This window comes from Sarcophilus harrisii, chromosome 4 (assembly GCF_902635505.1).
Source record: "Sarcophilus harrisii chromosome 4, mSarHar1.11, whole genome shotgun sequence".
In the NCBI taxonomy this organism is placed as follows: domain Eukaryota; kingdom Metazoa; phylum Chordata; class Mammalia; order Dasyuromorphia; family Dasyuridae; genus Sarcophilus; species Sarcophilus harrisii.
In genome coordinates, this window is record NC_045429.1 from 99,177,036 (window position 1) to 99,197,932 (window position 20,897).

Sequence of the window (20,897 nt, forward strand, 5' to 3'; positions counted from 1 at the left end):
TGTTGATAAGATTGAAGTCCATCACAACTGATCATCACACAGTTTTGCTGTTACTGTATACAATGTTCTCCTGATTCTGCTCACTTTATTGTACATCAGTTTATCTAAATCTATCTGAGCTTTTCTGAAATTGACCTACTCATCATGTCTTATAGATAGAACATTGCCTTTATACCATAACTTATTTAGCTATTACCCAACTGAGGGGTATCCACTCAATTTCCATTGAACCCCAATTCTGCCATTTGTTGTGTGACCTTGAGCAAGTCAATTACTCTCTCTGATCCCCACTTTCCTTATTTGTTCAATTTGTTAAATGAGGGAGTTAGACTACACAACTTCCACTTCTAATTCTGTAATCCTTTATTCAGAAAAATGTGCTGCAGGCAGACCTAAAAGCTTTTCCAAAAAATGTTTGAAGTATTGTAAGCACAGTTGGGATGACCAAAATAGTTTTCTAAGGGTATAGTTTAAAAGAAAGAACATTTTCCTGGATGAGTGCTGGATTGTGTTTATTATTTTATGGTCATACTCAACCTAGTGTATTGAAGTACTTGAAAGTTTGCAAAGTACTTTATGATAAATAGTACACAGAACACATTTTATAGCAATGTAATACTTGAAATTTTTCAAAGAACTTGATATACATCTCATTTTAGCCTTTTAACAATTCCATGGGATAAACACTGCAGAGATTATTATTCCTATTTTTATAGAGGAGAGAACCAAGGATCAGAAGTTAAAGGATTTGCCCATGGTTACAGTGCTAGTAAGCATCAGAGGAGACATTTAAACATAGATTTTACTGATATCATATCCATTACACCTGCTGCCTCTTTATTCATTCTGCAACCGTAATCCATTTGACAAAAAGAGTTGGAATAACCAAGCGTCTCTGGTTTTAAATAAAACTATTCTTAAAGCACCAGGGATTTGATTTTTAATCTGGCAGCTGTTTCTCAAGATGGAAAAGATCCTATTGTCCTTCTACCCTGAAAGGGCTAATGCTGCTTCTAGAAGTGTCAAATTTAGAACTTCATAACAATAGTTTCAATCAAATGTTAGAAATTGAAGGAATCTGTAAGGTCATATAGCTCAATGCCTTCGTTTTACAGGTTCAGATCCAGTCTCAGACACTTACTAGATGTGTGACCCTGAGCAAATCCCTTCCCCTATCTGCCTCAGTTTCCTCATCTGTAAGATGCAGATAATACATTGAAGAGTTGTTGCAAGGATCAAGTGATATATTTATGAAGCATTTTGCAGACCTTAAGACATTATTAAATGTTGGCTATTATAAATATTATTATCACAAATAAGACAACTGAATCCTGGAAAAAATGAAATACCTTGCCTAGAGCGACACAAGTAGTACATAGCATAAGCAAGGTTCAAATTCAGTTCTTTTGGTTAAAAATCCAGCTCATACTCTTCTCTTTTCTATTATGCTGTACTGTTAATGGTTTTGAAAGTAGTTTCACTTTATACGTTTTTCAGTATCTAAGTTGATTCACTCACAATGAGGAGGCAAAAATTATTGTTTCACTGGAAATTGAGTGGATGCCTGTCAACTAAGGAATGACTGAGTAAGTTATAGTAAATGAATGAATGGAATGGAATATTATTGTTATCTAAGAAATAATTAGGGGGCAGCTAGGTGGCACAGTGGATAGAGCAGCAGCTCTGAAGTCAGCAGGACCTGAGTTCAAATCTGCTGACCTCAGACAGTTAATACTTCTACCTGTATGACCATGGGCAAGTCACTTAACCCCAATTGCCTCAGCAAAAGAAAGAAAGAAAGAAAGAAAGAAAGAAAGAAAGAAAGAAAGAAAGAAAGAAAAAAGAAATAATAAGAAGGCTGCTTTCAGAAAAGCCTGGAAAGACTTACATGAACTGATGTTGAATCAAGCAAGCAGAACCAAGAGAACATTGTTCATAGTAACCAGATTATGTTATGATCAACTATGATGTTCCTGGCTCTTAGTAATGCACTGAATCAAGGCAGTTTCAATAGGCTGAATCCAGAGAGAGAACTATGGAGACTGAATATGGACTGAAACATAATATTTTCACCCTTTTTTGTTTGTTTGTTTTTTTCCCTTTTGATCTGATTTTTTTTCTGCACAACTTGAGAAATGTGGGAATATGTTTAAAGGAACTGCACATATTTAACCTTAGAGAAAAAAGAATTATTGTTTCAGTTTATGGAGGAAATAGAACTATACAGAGGTTAAATGTCTCAGCTCACACAAATAATAGAGTAACTAAGATTAGAATCTAGGCTGTCTGATTCTTTGTACTATGCTCCATGCTGGTGAAGCTAGGAAGAACTTGGCTGAGCAAATAAAACTTGCTTATAAAAGTCATATATTCCATGGGAAATAGTGAGCCATCCAATGTAATTAAAGTAGCATGATGTTCAGTATCCCTGAACCTGTCATTTCCCTCTACACTCTCTTAGTATGCCATGTGGTAGCCATGGGAATGAATCTCTGGGGCATGGAGTGGGTGGTGCATGACATCTTTCCAAATAGTGATGTTTGTAAATAGAAACTTATCCATAGGGACCTTTGAATTTGGAGATTTGTTAGTGACTGGGATCTCACATGGATCCAAAAGACCTGTTAAGTCATGGTGGGAATATGTATTCTGATCGCTTTTGTCTTTTGTCTTCTCTCCTTAAGAAAATCCAGCAGCTTTCTGAGGGATCCATGTTTGGCCACGGTCTGAAGCATCTGTTCCACAGTCGAAGGCGGTCCCGGGAACGGGAGCAGCAGCAGCAGCAGCAGCAAACATCTCAGGACTCCCAGCAGCAGCAGCACGGCATGTCAGATCATGACTCCCCGGACGAGAAAGAGCGCTCTCCAGAGATGCACCGTGTCTCCTACGCCATGTCCCTGCACGACCTGCCTGCTCGGCCCACTGCCTTCAACCGTGTGTTGCAGCAGATCCGCTCCCGCCCCTCCATTAAGAGGGGGGCCAGTCTACACAGCAGCAGCGGGGGCAGTGGAGGGGGTGGTGGTGGCAGTAGCAGCAGCCGCAGAACCAAGAGCAGCTCCCTGGAGCCCCAGCGGGGCAGTCCTCACCTGCTGCGCAAGGCCCCTCAAGACAGCAGCCTGACAGCCATCTTGCACCAACACCAGTGTCGACCCCGGTCTTCTTCCACCACTGACACTGCTCTGCTGTTGGCAGAAAGCAGCAATACCTATTTCTTGGCTGAAGAGTCCGAGGGCCTTTCTGATAAGGTGAGATACGGATTGGGTGGGAGCTAAGAAGCAGTGGAGGAAGGGAGTCAGGAAGGTTCTATAAGAGAGGAGGTGGAGAAAGCCTGTCCTGAGCTAAGGAACCTCTCTGCTTCAGTTCATAACAAAGCTGCTATTAAGAGACAAGTATCATCTGCACTGATGGAAGGAATCAGTGGAATAAATGATCCCAAACAGGGGATAACAAAAAGTAATAATTTATATATGTTGATGATTTTGCATTAATCTGTCTTCCTATTTACATTTTGCCTTGGTTGATGACAAAGTTGCTTTGCTGTCCTTGAATGACTAGCTGATGAGGAGGAGGAAATAGCTTTGAAGTGTGCTGATTGGCAGTGTTGTGCATTTGAAGGAGCCCCAGATTGAGAGTTAGGATATCTGGACTCTAGTCCTGACTGTATCATTTATAACCCTGACCTTGTACACACTATTTGATTGACTTAGTTCAATTCAATGGACATTCGTTAAATGCTTACAAGCTGCTGTTAGGTACTGAAGATATAGAGATGAAAAATGATACGCTTCCTGGTCTTGGGATGTTTACAGACCAATAGTGGGGATGTGACCTGAACACAAGTAAGTGTGATCCAAAGTTCAAAATGCTAAGCAAAGAATAAATCCAGACAGTATACTGTAAGAAAATTTGAGGAGGGAGAGATCATTTTCAGCTGATCAAGAAAGGCTTTGTGGATCAAGTGGCATCTGAGCTGGACCATGAAGAAAGAAAAGGAATTCAGCCACAGAGGAGGTGGATTCTAGACATGAAGGATAGCCTGTGTGAATGCACAAATACTGGAGAAAAGGCAAGTTTAGAGAAAAGCTAGTAATTCTAATTGATTGGTTTGTAGAATGTGAGAAAGGGAATAATGTGAAATAAGGATAGATAGATAGATGACAGCTATCTTGTGGAAAGTTTTAAATGCCAGGCTAAAAAGTTATTTGATCCTAGAGGTAATAGGGAACCAGTGAAGAGTTTGGACCAGGAATGACATGGTCAGATCTGTGCCTCAGGAACATTATTTTGGCAGCTGTTTAGTGGAGGAAGACACTGAAGGAGGCAGAGAGACCTGTTATGCAGGAAGCTTTTTCAATAATCTAGGTCAGAGGTGATGAAGACATGAAAAAAAAAGGTGTTGGTACCATGAATGAGAAGGAAAATAGAGATGTAAAATGTTTTTAAATCTCAATTTCCCCTTCCACCAAAGGGGGTTGTTTATATCTGAACTGACTACATCACAGTGCTGTGGCAAGACCTCATGGATATATTATACTTTAGTATAATCTTGTTTTGCAAATTGTAGAACCTACTCTTTATTGACTCTTGAGCTTTTCTAGAAACTCCAAGAATTATCCTGATCCTGGGTTCCTCAGATCAAGGCTCTCTGATAGATATATCACTATCTGCCAGTAGATCTCAAAACCTAGTGTGGGCAACTACCAAGCCCGCTACTCTTTAGCTTGTGGGGAAGAGAACATATCTGGCAGTCAGCCCCATCCTCCAAAATGGCACTTGGAAACTACTATTCTGTGCTCTTCCGTTGGGAGAAAATCAAAAGTAGTTGTCTCAGAAAAAGTTAATGCCAAAAAGAAAAAGAAAAAGTTAATGCCAGCTAAAACTGGCACAAGATAATAGAATCCATAATGTTTCAACACAAATACAGTTCTATTTTCTAGGCTGCCATAATTTCTATCCTTTATGATACTTTGGTTCAATCCTATTTTGCAGACTATATCATCACCATTGGCTCCTGAACTGTTCTAGAAACTCCATGGATGATTCTGACTCTTGATACCTCAGATCAGGGCTCTCTAATTGGTAAATGCCTATCCGCTAGTAGATCTCAAAGCTCACTTTGGGTAACTACCAATCCCGCTACTCTTTAGCTTGTCAGGAAGAGAGTATACCTGACGGTCAGCCCCATACTCCAGAACTTTGAGTTCATGGCACTTGGATACCACAGTTCTCTGCTCTTCCCTTGGGGGGTGGGGTGGAATTAAAAGTGGGTCTCTCAGAAAAAGTTAATGATCTTTATTCAAAAAGATGGGAGGTGAATGACTCCACTGAAATTGTTGTGATCCAGAGAGGGTAAGGTAGTGAATGCTAAAACATCAGAGCTTAATGAATATCTGGTGGTCATACATAGGGCCTGTTTATATGTATTGATCGCTGTTGTTTTTTAAGTACAAATAAGAAACTATCATTACTTCTGTTTTGTAATAAAAGATTTTGTACTTCATCATTCTTGAAAGTGACAGAATTTGGAAAAATTTCCAGACAAGCAAAGGTCAATAGAAGGCAGAGGGTAAGGGGAGAATGGGAGTTGTTGATTCTGGCAACACAAAGATGGGATGATAGGGTTCTTAGTGACAGGTTGGATATACTAGTTGTTTGGTAAGCTGACCCACCAGGCTCCTCCATCTGTGGTCTCATTTTATCTGCACATTGTTCCTGAGAGATCGAGACAAGGAGGGAGGATTCAAATGAAGGCTCAGTGGCATCCAGTGACTTGTTGACCAGATCACATAGCCTGTTCTTATAGCTTGGATTCTTGAATTTTCAGGGTCCTATCTAAGATAATAATAGTAATTTCTATTTTGCATCTGTGAGTCACTTTTAGTTTTTAACATATATGACCTGAATTGATTTCATATTGATTTCATATCTACTATGAAAAGTAGATAGGTTAGGAATTATTAACACTGATTAGTTTTAAAAACATTAAGTAATAACAAGAGCCAGCGTTTTGAAATTTGCCAGTGCTTTATATACGTTATTTTATTTTTTCTTCATAATAGCCTTTGGAGATAGGTGCTTATCTTAATTTACAGATGAGGAAGCTAAGACAGAGAGATTAAGCATAAAAAATATTTTTTATTGAATTAAGTGACTTATTCAGGGTCACACGCAGTTGGTATGTAACTAGGAAGAATTTGAACCCATATAATCAAAGTGTTGAATAGAATATTCTTCCAGATCACTTCACTTTCTAGTATTTGATTGAAATGATTATTATGAGGTTCTAAGTTTGACTTTTGTGGATATAGCATTAACCCTTTCAAGGTAGTAGGGCCCTAGAATATTTTGCACCTTGAGAGCTAGAAACAGTTACCAGCTTAAAAGTCCCTGAAGCTTTCAGGGTGGCTGAGCTCTGTGTAGTGTCCCACTGGGTCATCAGCTTCACTGTTTATCTAAGATCACCTATTTAGAGGGACAGCCAGGACTAGGGCCTAACTTTCTGGTCTTTTCGTTAGACCTGACTGTGATTTGAGTTGATTTTTTAGTCAAAAAGAATTTATTATGTGCCAGACAGCATGCTAAAAGTTAAGGATGCAAAGGAAGGCAAAAATTCTGCCCCAACCCTCAAGGACCTTGAGTTCCACTGGTAAAGACAAAATGCAAACAAGTATGTACATAAGAGATAGCTACAGTGTAAACTGGAGGGAATCTCAGAGGGAGGGAACTAGTAGTGGGGGACACTGAGGAAGACTTCCGACAGAAGGCGGAATATAAGTGGAGTCTTGAAGAAAGCCAGAGAAGCCAAGAGGGAGGGATGAGTTCATAGAGCCTTCCAGGTGTGGGAGAAAGCCAGAGAAAAGAAATAATCAAAAGATGGAGGGTCTTGGCTGAGGAAAGGCATGGAGGCTAGGGTCGCTGGACCCGAGAGTAAGGCATCCATCCATTTCCTCATTATGGATACTAGTGACTGATCCTCTTGGCTCCTCTTTCCTTAAGCTTTTCCAGCCTTTGGAGCTTTTCCTTCAGGAGTGTGAAAGTGGGAATTTCAAGGAGTTAAGATTGAATTTGAAGTCAGAGAACCTGGGTTCAAATCTTGTTACTTTAACTATCTTTAACTTAGATCTTCTAGGCCTCATACACAATGAGGAAGTTAAACTAGATGATCTTGGTGGTACTCTGATCCTGCGTTCCTACCTAGAAGAACAACTAGAAGATGGACCAGGGAGGAGAGATAAAGAGACCGTTCAGGAAACATGGTTTGCTGTGAGCAGCTGGTTTCCCTCAGGCACCAGAGGACACTTGGTTAATGTGAGAAGCCATGGTGGTAGTGGTTTAATCCCTGTAGTCTCTATGCCTGAATAGAAAGTATTCTTCTCTCTCGTAAATAGAGAGCTGCACATGCTCTCTCCAGTCTCCAGGCTATTACTAGCATCTATTTTTAATTCATAAGCTTCCCCCGCTCCCTACACCCTTTGCCATTGTTTCAAGCTCACCAGCTGGCTTCCTGACCAGAGATGGCCCAGCTGGAATGCTACATTGCCAAGTGCCACCATGACAGTTAACATTTGCTCCTTGGCTACACCCAACCTCCATTTCCCACCCCAAAAAGGCAAGAGACCCTGAGCCAGAAAAAGATAAGTCAGAATTTGAGAGACAAGTTCCAGAGAGTCTCCTAGATTCTCCATGGGCTAAGGAGTCTAGATAAAACATAGATTCTCCTCAATCTACATTTACTTTAAAGGCACCAAAAAGACCTTTAAAAGGCCAAACTAACTTCACATACCCATCCAAGAGACTTCTTAAAAATCCTGGTAGGAATGAATGGTTTGGAAAATGGAGCTTATTTCCACCTCCATCTCAGGTGTTGACAAATAAGTACATTCCCAGTTGTTGCTAAATAGCTGTATCCTTGGGAGAAGGAGAAATATAGGTCTCTGACTCATCCTAAGCTGGCCACCACTCTTCCCCTGGGAAACATTTGTAAGGCCCATTGTAAAGCTCTTCTTCATTCCTCTTCTGTCCTTCTGTAATTGAAATATACTCTCATTCCCTTTCTTCCCTTCTTCCTGGTCTTTGCCTGTTGTTGAGCCAGAGCTTTTCACTGGGGGGGCCCTATTGGCTAGTGCTATATCTCATGCTGAGGGCTTCTCTGCTTGAGCCTCAGAAGGCTCACACAGCAGGATCCAAGTTCAGAAGCTTGAGTTTGTGTCCAGTCTTTCTCTTGTCTATCAAGTGTAACCTCGAGCTACCCTCTAACCCTTGGTTTGCCCCTCTGTGAAATATGAACTACTTCCATCCTGGGACTGGAGTGAAGATGAATGAAATTCCATGGGTGGAATGCTGGTAGCTTGGGGGGGGGGGGAATTCCTGCTAGCTTTAGGGAATACAAATCCAAGGCATTCTGGAAAACCTCATGGGCAGAATTGATGCTGTGGGGCTGACCGACCAGCACACAAATTACACCGTCTCCTTTGAAGCCCTAGTGTTGAAAAGGAACTGAGATCACTGTTGGTCTTAAGGGACTAGGCAGGAGAGGGTGGAGCTTGCCTGGGATACTCTGACTGGGCTTTTTCTAATATCCACATCAGAGTGTTATCTCCAGGACCCATACCGGAGGCTGTAGGGAATCAATAAATCAGTAAATAGAGGGAAGACCTCACATTTCCTGGTCTCTTAATTTCCTCTTCCACTTTTAGCAACTGATTGAGATTTTCTCACTGCATAAACAAACACCCGTGTTTACCACAAGGGACAGCTAGTGAGGGACAGGCCCCCATTTGGAGGCCCTTGCCAAGAAAAAGGCTAAGATCTTGGCAAGAGCTGAGGGATTCCTGCTTGTTTATGTGTCTAGAGCCCAATGAAAGGGGGAAGGGTGAAACTGCCTTTTCTGAGAGTTGTTTTTGAACATCTCCCTCCTCTGTTTGGGATGAAGAGGAAGAGAAATAGTTGGGGGGAAAAAATCAATGGTTACAGTGCCACCAACCAGGCCATATTGTCATCTGAAGCATCCAAACCCAAAAAGCTGAGTTGCTTATTAAGCAACTTAAGTAGGCACCTGCCTATTTAGCCTACTGAGAGCTGAGAGAGCAAAGGAATTGGGGCTGTAATCAGGACCTCCTGGCCTAGGTCCACATGGGAACTGAGCTGTTCCGTTACAGTACACATGTTCACATATACACATGCACTATATTGTAAGTATAACTGTGTAATTGCTTTTGTGTTCATCACAAATACACACATACATATCCACACCTCTTCTTTAATATGCTAGAGGATAAGTTCCTTCCTCCTTCCTGTCCTATGCTTAATGGATAATCTGCTTTTGGACTCTGGAACCCTTTGGTTTCTTCAGGCAGAACCAGGAGAGCAACATCCAGCATCGCCCAGTAGGCAACCTTCCTTGGCAGGGCCTGCTCCTACTAGTGAGGGAGGAGCAGTTTCTTTGATCTGCCAGGAATCCTTATTCATTAGTGATTAAAAGCTCCTCGGAATCCCAGAGGCCTTTAGGCTCCAACACAGCATTCTGCCCTTTGGAGAATCAAATGGTGATCACGGTCAAGAGATTCCTTAAATCTAAATAGTACTCTTCATTTTTCAATTGAAGGCTGTATCAGAAGAGGTCTTAGAAAGTGGGAAGCTGCCCCTTCCCCAAAAAAGATAAGCTTTGAGGATCATAAATATCTCTTTTGGCTTCCTTGAAGTTATTCTTGCCTTATGAGGATAACCTATTTTTAATTCACTTCCAGGCCTGGATTCAATTCCTGCATCTGACATCCTAACAAGTGATATCTCAGTATTTTAGGCAACTCATTAAGGCTATAAAAACTATGAAAATGTCATGAATAGACAGAGTTTCGTTGTCCAGGGAGTTCCCGATATTAGTGAAATCACAGGTCCATTCTCTGTTCCTCTGTCCAGTCTCGTGAGGATGCTGGCTTCCTGTGAATAAGGCTGTGTTCTTCTCTTCCCCTATGCCATTCCTGATTCTGCCCCCTTCATTCTGGATTCTTTTCAGAAGACTTCTTTCCTATCACCCATTCAAATATCATTTCAAATGAGATTTGTGAAGCATTTAGCACAATACCTAGCACATAGTAGCATATAATAGGTGCTTAAATGCTCTTTCTTTCTCATTTCTCTCCTTCCTTTCTTTGTTCCTTCCTTTCCTTTGTTATTTTCTTCATTTTTTATTTCCTTCCTTCCTCTTTATTTTATCCCCACTTTCCTTATTTCCTTTCCTCTTCCTTATTTTCTAGTTTTTTCCTTCCTTCTTTGTTTCCTTCCTTCTTCATTCCTCCTTTCTTCCTTCTTTTGTTCCTTTTTTTCTTTCCTGCCTTCCTCCTTTCTTTCTTTCTCCTTTCTTCTTATCCCTTCTCCAAGTATAGTTCAGAGGAGGTATAGAGGGAGAAACTTGGGGCACAGTGAATCTCTAAGTAAATTTTTTCTAGGGATCTGGCCTGCATGAGTTTTGATCCAGGCCTCTTCCCTCCTGCTTCTTAGCTCAAGTCAATGACTCTTCAAAGAGACTATCTTGGCAGTAGAGATTTGGAGGTGAAACTAGTTCAAACACAGAGGAAAGTTGCTGAATTAATTCTTTAGTCTCTTCTCCAGGGTTCCATCCATTTCAGCTCTGGCTCCCTCACTCACCCCCTAACTCTTTGCCTGGGAGGAAGGCTTACTGGAGTCTCAGGTGTCAAACCTCTCTGTGCCAGAGCCAATAATAGACAGAGGTGAAGAAGCTCTGTGGCATTGGGTTTCAGACCGAGAGGAGCCTCATCTAGCAGGGTGGGTGGGGGCTGAGGGAGTTAGCTCAGTACTCCTAGTCACTGAGGCAAATTATTCCTCCCTGGATCCAGCCACATCCCTGAGAAGTGAAATGTGATGCTGGACCCTTCTGTAGCCTGATGAGGCAATGAAAATACAGTACTAGGAACCTGATCCCTGATCCACCTCCACCCCCATTTGTATAAACTATGTTTGGACTTTTTCTATTTATACTTGGAGGGGAAAAGTGACTTGAAACAGAAACAAAGATGGATGTAACATACATAATAAGTCCTTCTAGTCCCCTGGGAAATGAAAGAATTCCCTAAGCTTCATTGAAGGGTGGTGAGCTAAGCTTCCAAAGATAGTAGGCCCTCAGAAAATCCACAGCAGAGAGATGGGGGCTTGGCAAGGAGTGAGTGATTTCTAGGGGTTGCTGCCATTAATTAGTTCTGCAGTTGTTAGAGTTTTTAGCATCCTTGACAACCTGACCAAGACATTCCTTGTTTCTTCAGTCCCCTTTGACCTCCCTGTCAATCTATCCACTAAAGGGATGTGAATGAGGGTACATTGAGTCTCCACCCTCCTCTCTGTATAACCCACAGCCTGGACCCCCTTCCAAATCAAGGGTGGCCTCCATTCACATCTGGTGAATAATTTAGTGAGTCTCATAGCTGAAAGTAAAATCAGATCCAAGGCGATATTGTGACGAGGAGGCCTCCTTAGGGCTGCTGGAAAGGTGAACCCTGTCCTAGAAAGAATTGTCTGTAACATTAACTCCATTACATAAGGTTTCTCCATAGCCTGAGAAAGACGGTTTCAGTCCTGCACATAATCTGGGCTCTGTGCCTTTCTATTAACCCCTTGGGGGATGGATGGCATTGTGACTGTATCCCCTGCCCAGACTCTCAGACTTGCCAGACAAGCCCCATTGATAGTGTTCCCAGCACAAAGATAGCATGTGATAAAAAAGCAGAGATACTGGATTGTAAAGATCATCTTGTTCAGCCCCCTGTCTCCAGACAGGCGTGTTCTACATAATCCCAAGAAAAGGATGTTGAGGGAAAGATTTTTCTCTTTTCTTAAAGATCTCCAGGGAAAGAAATCTGGCTTCCTCCCCGAGTCCTTGGCTTTTTACCAGCCCATCTTTTGCTGTGGCAGTTGCCATGAATGCGAAGTACGTGAAACCAAGGATCTTTTCCCCTTGCCTGGCACAAATTTTGCTTTGCCTCTGCTAACTCAAGTGAGTGACTGTTTCTATGGAACAGTCTCTGGTACCGTGTCAGTGTTACACCCACCCACCTTCCACCTACATACTTACTCGAGAAGGACTTCCACACACAGAATTCTGCCCAAGGCACATTTGTATATACAATTCTCCCTGTATGTCTGTAGTCAGAAGCTGCACAGTATAGAGCTTCCCTACCACCTTATGCTTTGAGCCTGTCTGTGTTGGGTCATTTTTGAAAAGCGCTCCCCTATCTACTGTCAGGAAACCTTGGTACCCTTGCTGTCCTAATTCACTCTGAAGGAAATATGATTCCACGCTGGATCTCCTTCAGGGGGTGGGGGGAGAAGAGAGGTTCAAAGTTACTAATCTGTATACATGTTAAATTCTCTTGGGCCCCTATTTTGTTCCTTCAGAATAAAAACCATTCTGTTTCTCTTTGTCTCTTTAGTGCCTAGCATAGAGCTATGTATATGGCGAATGTTTGCTAAGTTAAATGGCACAGCAGAAAACACAATGGCTCTAGAGTCAGAGGACTTCATTCAAATTCTGCCTCAGCATTCCTGCTTGTGTCATCCTAGCCGAATCACATCTCTGGACCTCAGTTTTCTCCTCTGTAGAATGAGGATGAGGGCCTTTGCGATCTCTTTCAGCTAGGTCTTCTCTGAGTTTCCACATAGGCAGATCTGGCTAGATCTGAAAAAGGATGTAGGAAAGAGAGATGGTAATGAATATTGACTTTTGTGAACCAGCCAGCTAGAGAAAGAAGAGTGTTAAAGGCAAACCAAGCATTAAAAAAAAAAAAAAAGATTCATCTCTTTGTCATATGTAAATACAGAAAACACAAACTCCTCACAAAATTGTTTCCCTGAAACAATTATGCAAAAACAACCTGAGAGAAGGGTTACTTGCCATTGATATTACCTATCATTTTCCACTTTTGTTTGTTACATTTGTCGATAGAAAGAAAGGATGTTCACTTTCACTTTTATTGTCTGAATCCCCAGCTTTTGAAGGAGGAATCTTGGGTGGCAGATTTCCCTGCTATAGTCCAAACTCCCGGAGCTCCAGGCTGTCCTGTTCTAAATCACTAAATTTAGCATTTTTGGATGCCATTTGCTCCTCCAGCCTGTGTTTCCTTCTTTCTCCTCCCCCCTCCTGACAATGACTTGTGTGCTGCTATATTGTTGAAAACAAGAAAGAAAAAGGAAGGGAAAAACAGATAGGACATGGGGGGATGGAGGGAGGGAGAGAAGAGAGGAAAGGATGAAAAGGACACCAAAGTCAAAATGGAAGAAAATGAGGCAGATAATAAGCTCGTACTGCTGGAGCTGTTAGGAACCTCAGTCATCTAGTCCAACTCTTTCATTTTATAGATGAGGAAACTGAGACCCAAAGAGGAATTTGTCCCAAATCATACAGAGGTGGAGGGAAAGCTCTTTAAGCTCAGGATGAGTGCAGGATTAGCAAAATAAAGAAAAATGGAAAAGCAACAAAAATGATAGAAACCAGGAAATTCTTGTGGAGAATGACAATATTGCTAGGAAGATACAATCAAATATATATGAATATGAATATATATAGAATATATAGATGTATTATATGTGTATGGCATGTATATATACATATGTGTGTACATATATGTATGTAAATAGCCATTTTATAAGGCTTTTATTAAATGCCTTCTATGTGCAAAATACTATACTAAGGAAGGTTATACTTTCTTTTTTTATTATAACTTTTTATTGACAGAACATATGCATGGGTAATTTTTTACATTATCCCTTGCACTCACTTCTGTTCTGACTTTTCCCCTCCCTTCCTCCAGGCCCCCCCCTCAGATGGCAAGCAGTCTTATACATGTTAAATATGTTTTAGTACGTCCTAGATACAATATATGTGTGCAGAACTGAACAGTTCTCTTGTTGCACAGGAAGAATTGGATTCAGAAGGTAAAAAATAACTGGGAAGAAAAACAAAAATGCAAGTAGTCCATATTCATTTCCCAGTGTTCCTTCTGTGGGTGTAGCTGATTCTGTCCATCATTGATCAATTAGAACTGAATTAAATAGGAAGGTTATAATTTCATACAGTTTAGAGCTGAGGAACCAATAGAATATCACCATCTTGGATAATTGTTTTGATTTACTTTCTCCTCAATATCCAGAGCCTAACAATTTTTTGAATAAAGCAGGTAGGCTTTTAAAGACTGAATTAAATCTATTCCAGTCCCCTTATTTTATAGATGGGAAACTGCAACCAATACAGGATGAAATAATATGCCCAGGGTCATATATGCACTAAGTAGCAGAAGTGAAACTCAAATCCAAGTCTTCTGAATCAGTTTCTCTGTGCCACTGCTCCATCTCAGGGATATCTCAGATCTCAGAGTCTCTCCGAGGTCTAATCTGAGGTTTATTTTATTTATTATAACCTGTATATTTTGTTAGTTCTAATTTTCAGGTGAGATGTGTGGAAGCTGTAGTTCCTTCCTACAGTCAGTGTTAAAGAAAGAAGACCTAATTTTATTAAAATTCAGTTACATCAGGCAGCTAGGTGGTGGAGTGGATAGAGCACCAGCCCTGAAGTCAGGAGAACCTGAGTTTCAAATCTGGTCTCAACACTTAACACTTCCTGGCTGTGTGACCCTGGGCAAGTCACTTAACCCCAATTGCCTCAGCAAAAAAAAAAAAAAAAAAAAAAAAAAAAAAAAAAAAAAAAAAAAAAAAAATCAGTTTCTCTTAGATACTGCAGTGTTGTGGAGATCATGTGCTTTACCTGAGCCATTCCAAAGGAAAGGCAGAGGTTTTCCTTTCCAAGTTCAGACCCCCCAAATTGGGATTTGCAGGATTGTTAGAATTTCTGGTAAACAGCATTTTTATTTGCAGAACTACATTTATTCTATACCTCATCTTTCCCAAACCAGCTTCTTGGATTTTTGTTTCTCTCATTTTTTTTTTCCTTTCATTGCTGCTAAAATCACATTTCTGCCTCCTCTAACGCATCCAGCTAGAATCTAGGTGGATGCCTATTGTATCCTTCCCCTCTCCCAGCAAAAGAAAAAGTTCTATAGATGGAGTCTAAGGACAGCTTAAACCTAACTTGTTGCCAACCAGCAAACATTTATATCTTTTTTTAGTGGTTGGAGAATCCCATGACTTACAGAGAGTGTATCACTTAATCGAGTCACCAGGCCCTCTCTTTGAGGTGCTGCCTCACCTACTTCCCCATCAGCCTCCAAGGAAGAACTTTTATCTTATATAGACTTGTGGGGTTTTTTTCAATTTTTCTTCTTTTAATTTTTTTTCAATTAACAAACGTTCTCCCACAGGAAAAAAGAAAAAGAAAATTCTTATATGAATATACAGTGTCAAACAAAACAAATTTTCACATTGGCTATGTCTGAAAACGTGTGCCTCTGGCAGCATCTTGAGTTCATCAGTGCTCTATCAAGAGATGGGCAGATGGCTTCATTATTAGTCCTCTGGGATTTATAGTTGGTCATTGCATGGATCAGAATTCTCAAGACTCAGAGTTGTTCATTTTACTATTACCTTTGAGTCCACAGAGAAGAAACTGATGGGAATGGCTTTGTTCTACCATCTTTGAACCTTTGATATTAATTTCTTTCTTTCTTCATTAATCCATCCATTCAACAGAGGTTTATTGAAGACCTGTTGTATGGCATCAGTATCCAGACACCAGGTTCAGAAAGTAGAACTGCTCTGTGTTCTGCATTTCTTTACCCAGCATATACAGAATCCTCAACTTATTCAGGAGCAAGAAATTCTGACGCCTTGTATTTTAGATCTTTCTTTGGATCTGAAAAAAATAATAGTCAATATTACTATATCACTTTAAAACTTGTAAAATTCTTTAACATACATGACCTTATTTAATACTTAAAACAGTCTTTCGAGGTAGGCTCTATAATTATCCATGAAGGATGAGGGAATGTAATTCAGAGAAATGAAGTGACTTTCCCATATAGCTAGTCGGCTATCTATCAGTCAGAGGGAGAAGCTGGGTCTCAGTTTCTCCTGATTCCAAGTCCAGTACTTTTCTGTTACATTCAAGAAGAGAAGAAAACAGAGGGGAGAAATATCAGGGTAGGGAAGCTTTTCTCTCTTCTGTCAAACTGTGTGCCAGTCATTATCCTTTCTCATCCTTCCTTTTTAGCAGATGGTGATTTTTCTCTCCCACCTGCTGCTGGGTAAATGTGCTGAGCAGAAAGTCTTCCCTAGACTGGAAATGAGACCTCCAAACAGGACTGATGGCAAGACTCTAGGAGTGGCTGGGGAAAAAATCCACAGGACATTTATGACTAATGTGCTGTAGGCTAGTCTTGATGCTTAAGAAACTTAAAGATCAAAGAACAGCTAGATACTAGATGACTAGTGGATAGAGTACCAGTCCTGAGGTCCGGAGGACCTGAGTTCGGTCTCAAACATTAGCTGTGTGACCCTAGGTAAGTCATTTGACTCCATTTGCCTCAGGGGGAAAAAAAGAATCCTAAAGATCCCTAAAATATGTCCTTGTCATAATCTTCAAGATCTCTGACTACAGAGATTTCTTGGGCTCATTCAGCCCTTCTATCATTTTCCAAAGCCGTTGGCTCCTTTCATTTACAAAGAAAGGTTAAAGGTAGCAATTGTTCAGGGTCTGAAAAAACAGGATGTAGGGGTTGGGGGCTGGGGAGGATGTTGTTCTTCTCTGACTTCCCTTTTAATCAGGAAGTTAGGTAGTGCGATGGGCAGCCCGCTGGACTGAGAGTCAGGGGGATCTGAGTTTAAATCCATTTTCAGACACTAGCTGTGTCGTCCTGAATAGACACTGGATGTGACTCCGAGTAAGTCTGCCTTAATTTCCTTATTGTAAAATGGGGATAATAACAGCGCCGATTTCTTGGTAAGAATCAAATGAGATGATATTTATAAAGAGTTTAGCACAATACCTGGCAGATAGTAGGTGCTACCTAGTGCTTATTCCCTTCTCTCTACCCCAAGACCTCTTTGAAGGCTTCCCTGGTCCCTACTATCTGCAATGATCCCTTTCCCTCTGACCTTCACATAGCACTTTTTTAGGACCAATCTAATTTTTATGTTACTGTTTGTCATAGTGATCTGTATATTTCGCACATACACACACACCAAACTGTAAGCTCCCGAAGGCCCAGCATCTTTGTCTTACCTAAACTTTATCATTTTCAGCACCTCGCACTTAATAAATTTTCATTAAATTGAATTTATGGCATGTCAAGGAAACATTTCCTAACATGTATATAGAAAAGCCAAAAGCAGAACCTTTAGCTAAGGGTTCCTAATCTGAGAGCCTAGCTTGGGAGTTCATATATAGATTTCAGGGAGTCTCTGAATTTGGATGGGAAAATATATATCTTTATTATAACATAATTGATTTTTTTGATATAGTTTATTTTATGCATTTAAAAACATCACTCTTGGACTTGGCTCTTTTCAACAATGATCTTTTCGGATCAATTCCAATAGACTTGTGATAGAGAAAGCCATCTACTTCCAAAGAGAGGACTATGGGGACTGAATGGGAATCACAACATAGTATTTTCACCTTTTGTTGTTGTTGGTTGCTTGCTTTTTTATTTTTTCTAATTTTTTTTTCCTTTTTTGGGCAGCATGATAAATGTAGAAATATGTTTAGAAGAATTGCATGTTTAACCTATGCTGTTTAGGGGAGGAGGGAGATGGAGAGGCAGGAAGAAAAAATTGGAACACAAGTTTTTGAAGGCTGAATATTGAAAACTATCTTTGCATGTATTTTGAAAGTAAAAAGCTATTATTAAAAATTAAAAAAAAAACATCTCTTTGAGAAAGGTTCCACAAGCTCACCAAAACCATAACACCAAAAACGTTAAGAACCCCTGGATTAGATGAGCTCTAAGATTCTAAGATCATCTCCAAATTGCATGAAGCTATGGTCTACCACATAATAGGTCCTGAATAAGTGCTTTTTGATTAACATCATAGACTGCCTTCTGGACATTTCTTTTGTCATCTTTCTTGCAATTGATGTCTTCCATTACATATTTCTTTTTCTATATTTGTTTCTTTCCTTTTTCATTCATTTGTGAAGGTAGGGACCATATGTTATTTTTTTTGTAGCTCCCATAGCATCCTAGCTCAGGGCATGGCACACAGGAAACGTTCAGTTAATAAACCAGTTGATTTAGATTAACTTGCTGTAGTCATTGTTTTTCTTGAGTATTTTCATATAAATATCTATCTAGTAAATGAATTTGGAGCATACATCTAACCTAGGGATCCTTAATCCTTTTTATGAACCCTTTTTCAGATTCATATTTTAATAGTGTAATATAATAATAAAATAAAATATGTAATAATACAAAGGAAACCAGTCATAGTGAAATAAAGATGGATTTTTTTTTCTCATTGAACTTTATACACATCTTGAAATTCATCTGTGGCCTCTGGGTTAAGATGCAAGGCGTTTTTCTGAGATCTGGGAATTCTTTTCTCCCCTATCCCCTATTTCTGCCTTCCCCCTGCTGCCCAGCTCTGGCCTCTGATTCTTCTTTATAAATTCAGGATGTACAAACCAACTTTAACCCAGCTCCTTGACCTCAGATACCCCAAGTCATCATCAATGACAAATATTTATTAGGTTTTTTTTAGAGTTTATGACTCATATGTCCAGGTCATCATCATGGGCTCAGGGTGATCTCTTTGGGTTTTCCCATGCACTCTGTATCCCCACCCTATTTTTTTTTTTTTTTTTTTTTGCATCAGGGAACCCAGAGATACCAACCAGCAGCTCTTATCTCCCTTCTCCTTCTTGAGCTGCCGGATACTGACAGTCAACGTGATCTTGTGACTCTCTGTATTTAAGGCCTGAGTCCCTGTCCGGGACCTCAAGTGCAGAATTGGATGACGGTGTGACCTGGTGGATCTGTTGTGGGAAGTTCATTACAGAGGCCTGGAAACCCCAGCTTACCAAACCCCCCTGCTACTTTCTTCCTTTGACTGGCTTCACTCCATTCTGTGGACTCCTGGCCCCCTCTACTGGCTACTTAGAGATTCTTCTGCTGATTGGAAACGTCCCCATGAAGTCCCAGGAGGCAAAGAAAATTGTATGTTGGCCTTCTTTGAATTTTCTCTGAAGCTGCTTTTTGGGGCATAAAGGGCTTGGTGCAGGTTAGGGAAAGCTAATCTCTTAAGGGAAGTTAAAGGGAAGCTGCGATTCCAGCCTCAACCTAGTATAGAGTCGGTGTCTATCAGGAGACCTGAGTTCTACTTCATTAATTGTGTGAACTTGGGCAAATAGATCCACTTCTCTGGACCTTGGTTAATCTATTTGTAAGAAAAGGAGTTTGGGCTAGCTGCTCTCTGAAGTTTCAGCTCTTCATTCTCTAATTAAGAGAAATCTAGGGGTCTAAGAAATTGGGTAGAACAGGTGGCCAGCTGTCTCCCAAAAGTCTTGATTTTAGTTGGACACTTTGGGGCCAGACTGATTTATTTGCTGGAGGCAGTTGAAAGTCACTTAAGTGCCTCAGATTCCTCTCCTATAAAAGGTAGGGGTTAGACTAAAAGACTTTTTTCAGTTTTAAACTGATGATTCTGTGATTTGAAGGTCATCCCATGGTTCCTAAGCATAATACAACAGTCATTTCTTAAGCATCTAGTGTGTGTTTATAGTCAGTATGGCTAAGAAACAATCTGTAACTTCAAAGACTTGACATTTGAGTCAGAATAAGACAAAATAAGAATGGAGTCAGAAAGAAAGATCTCAGTCCATTTCCTGCCTCTGATGCTTATAATCTGTGTAAAGCTAGATGTCATGATTTCTCAGTGTTCCAGAACTTTTATCTCCTTCATCTGTCCTGCTGACTTTTTTGTGTTCCCGCTGTCATCACCTTAGGACAGGCCCTTATAACCTAGATTAGCAGCTCTTAAAGTATAGTCTAGAGAGCCTTGGGAGGCCCCAAGACCCCTACAAGATCAAAACTATTTCTATAATAATTAACCAGATATAATAAATAATAACCAGAAGAAGGTTATATAGTTTGAAGGGCAGGTGAGGTCTGCATAGGTAAGAAAATTTCTTCACTAAGAAATCTCTATGAAATCACATATATGGTTCAAAAAACATATCCCCCAATAGGTAGCTATAATATACAAGATTATGGGAGTTAACCAAAAAAGGGGGAGGGTGGAGAGGGAGGAAGAGATGGAGAACAGGTGATGGGAAGAAAGGTCTTTGTCAGAATGAGGAAAGGCTTTCTTTAGGAGGTAGCATATGAGCTGAGCTTTAAAAGACAGATAGGAATTTAGCAGGTAAGAGGGGGAAGTCACAGGAAATATCTAGAAAAGAGGGAGAGAGACAGGAGAAATGAATTTGCTGTGAAGTTGAGGGAGGAAGGAGAGAGAGTGATTCTGGGTAATGAGCATAAAGTGCTTGGAGGAGAATAATGTGAAGTGAGACTAGAAAGGTAAGAGGGTCTTATATTGTGGGGGAACAGATCTGTGATCTCTGAGTGAGAAAGATGTGTCTGACAGCAGTGGCAAAGGCAGATCCAGAGCTGGTGGAGAGTGGGAGCAGGAATAATTCTTACAAAATTATTTCAATAGTCTCAGTCAGCATTTCTCAAGCTTTTTAGTTTTAGGAGCCTCTTTATTCTTAAAAATTATTGAAGACCCCCCATGGATAGTTTTGTTTACATGGCTTATCAATGATTAGCTAACAATTTGGAAATAAACATGTGTTAATATTTTTATTATATCATAATAATTATTATAATTTATTATTATATTAGTTTAAATTAATTATAAATTATTGTAAAATTATTATCATATTATAATTATTATAAAAATAGTTTTGATCTTATAAAAATCTCAGGGACTCTCAGGGCTCC

The 20,897-nt window shown here is 40.2% G+C and overlaps 1 protein-coding gene across 3 annotated transcripts in view; it reads left to right on the plus strand.

The window, feature by feature from the left end:
* Positions 1 to 20,897, plus strand: part of TMCC2 (transmembrane and coiled-coil domain family 2) — a 67,482-nt gene that overhangs the window by 24,002 nt on the left and 22,583 nt on the right. For 2 of the 3 annotated variants that reach the window (XM_003767614.4, XM_031937226.1), the window contains exon 2: positions 2,685 to 3,245. In XM_003767614.4, coding sequence (XP_003767662.1) covers positions 2,685 to 3,245 — 561 coding nt within the window. Of the gene's footprint in view, positions 1 to 2,684; positions 3,246 to 18,871; positions 19,116 to 20,897 lie in introns of those variants that run through there. The other variant, XM_012547845.3, reaches the window with a different exon arrangement.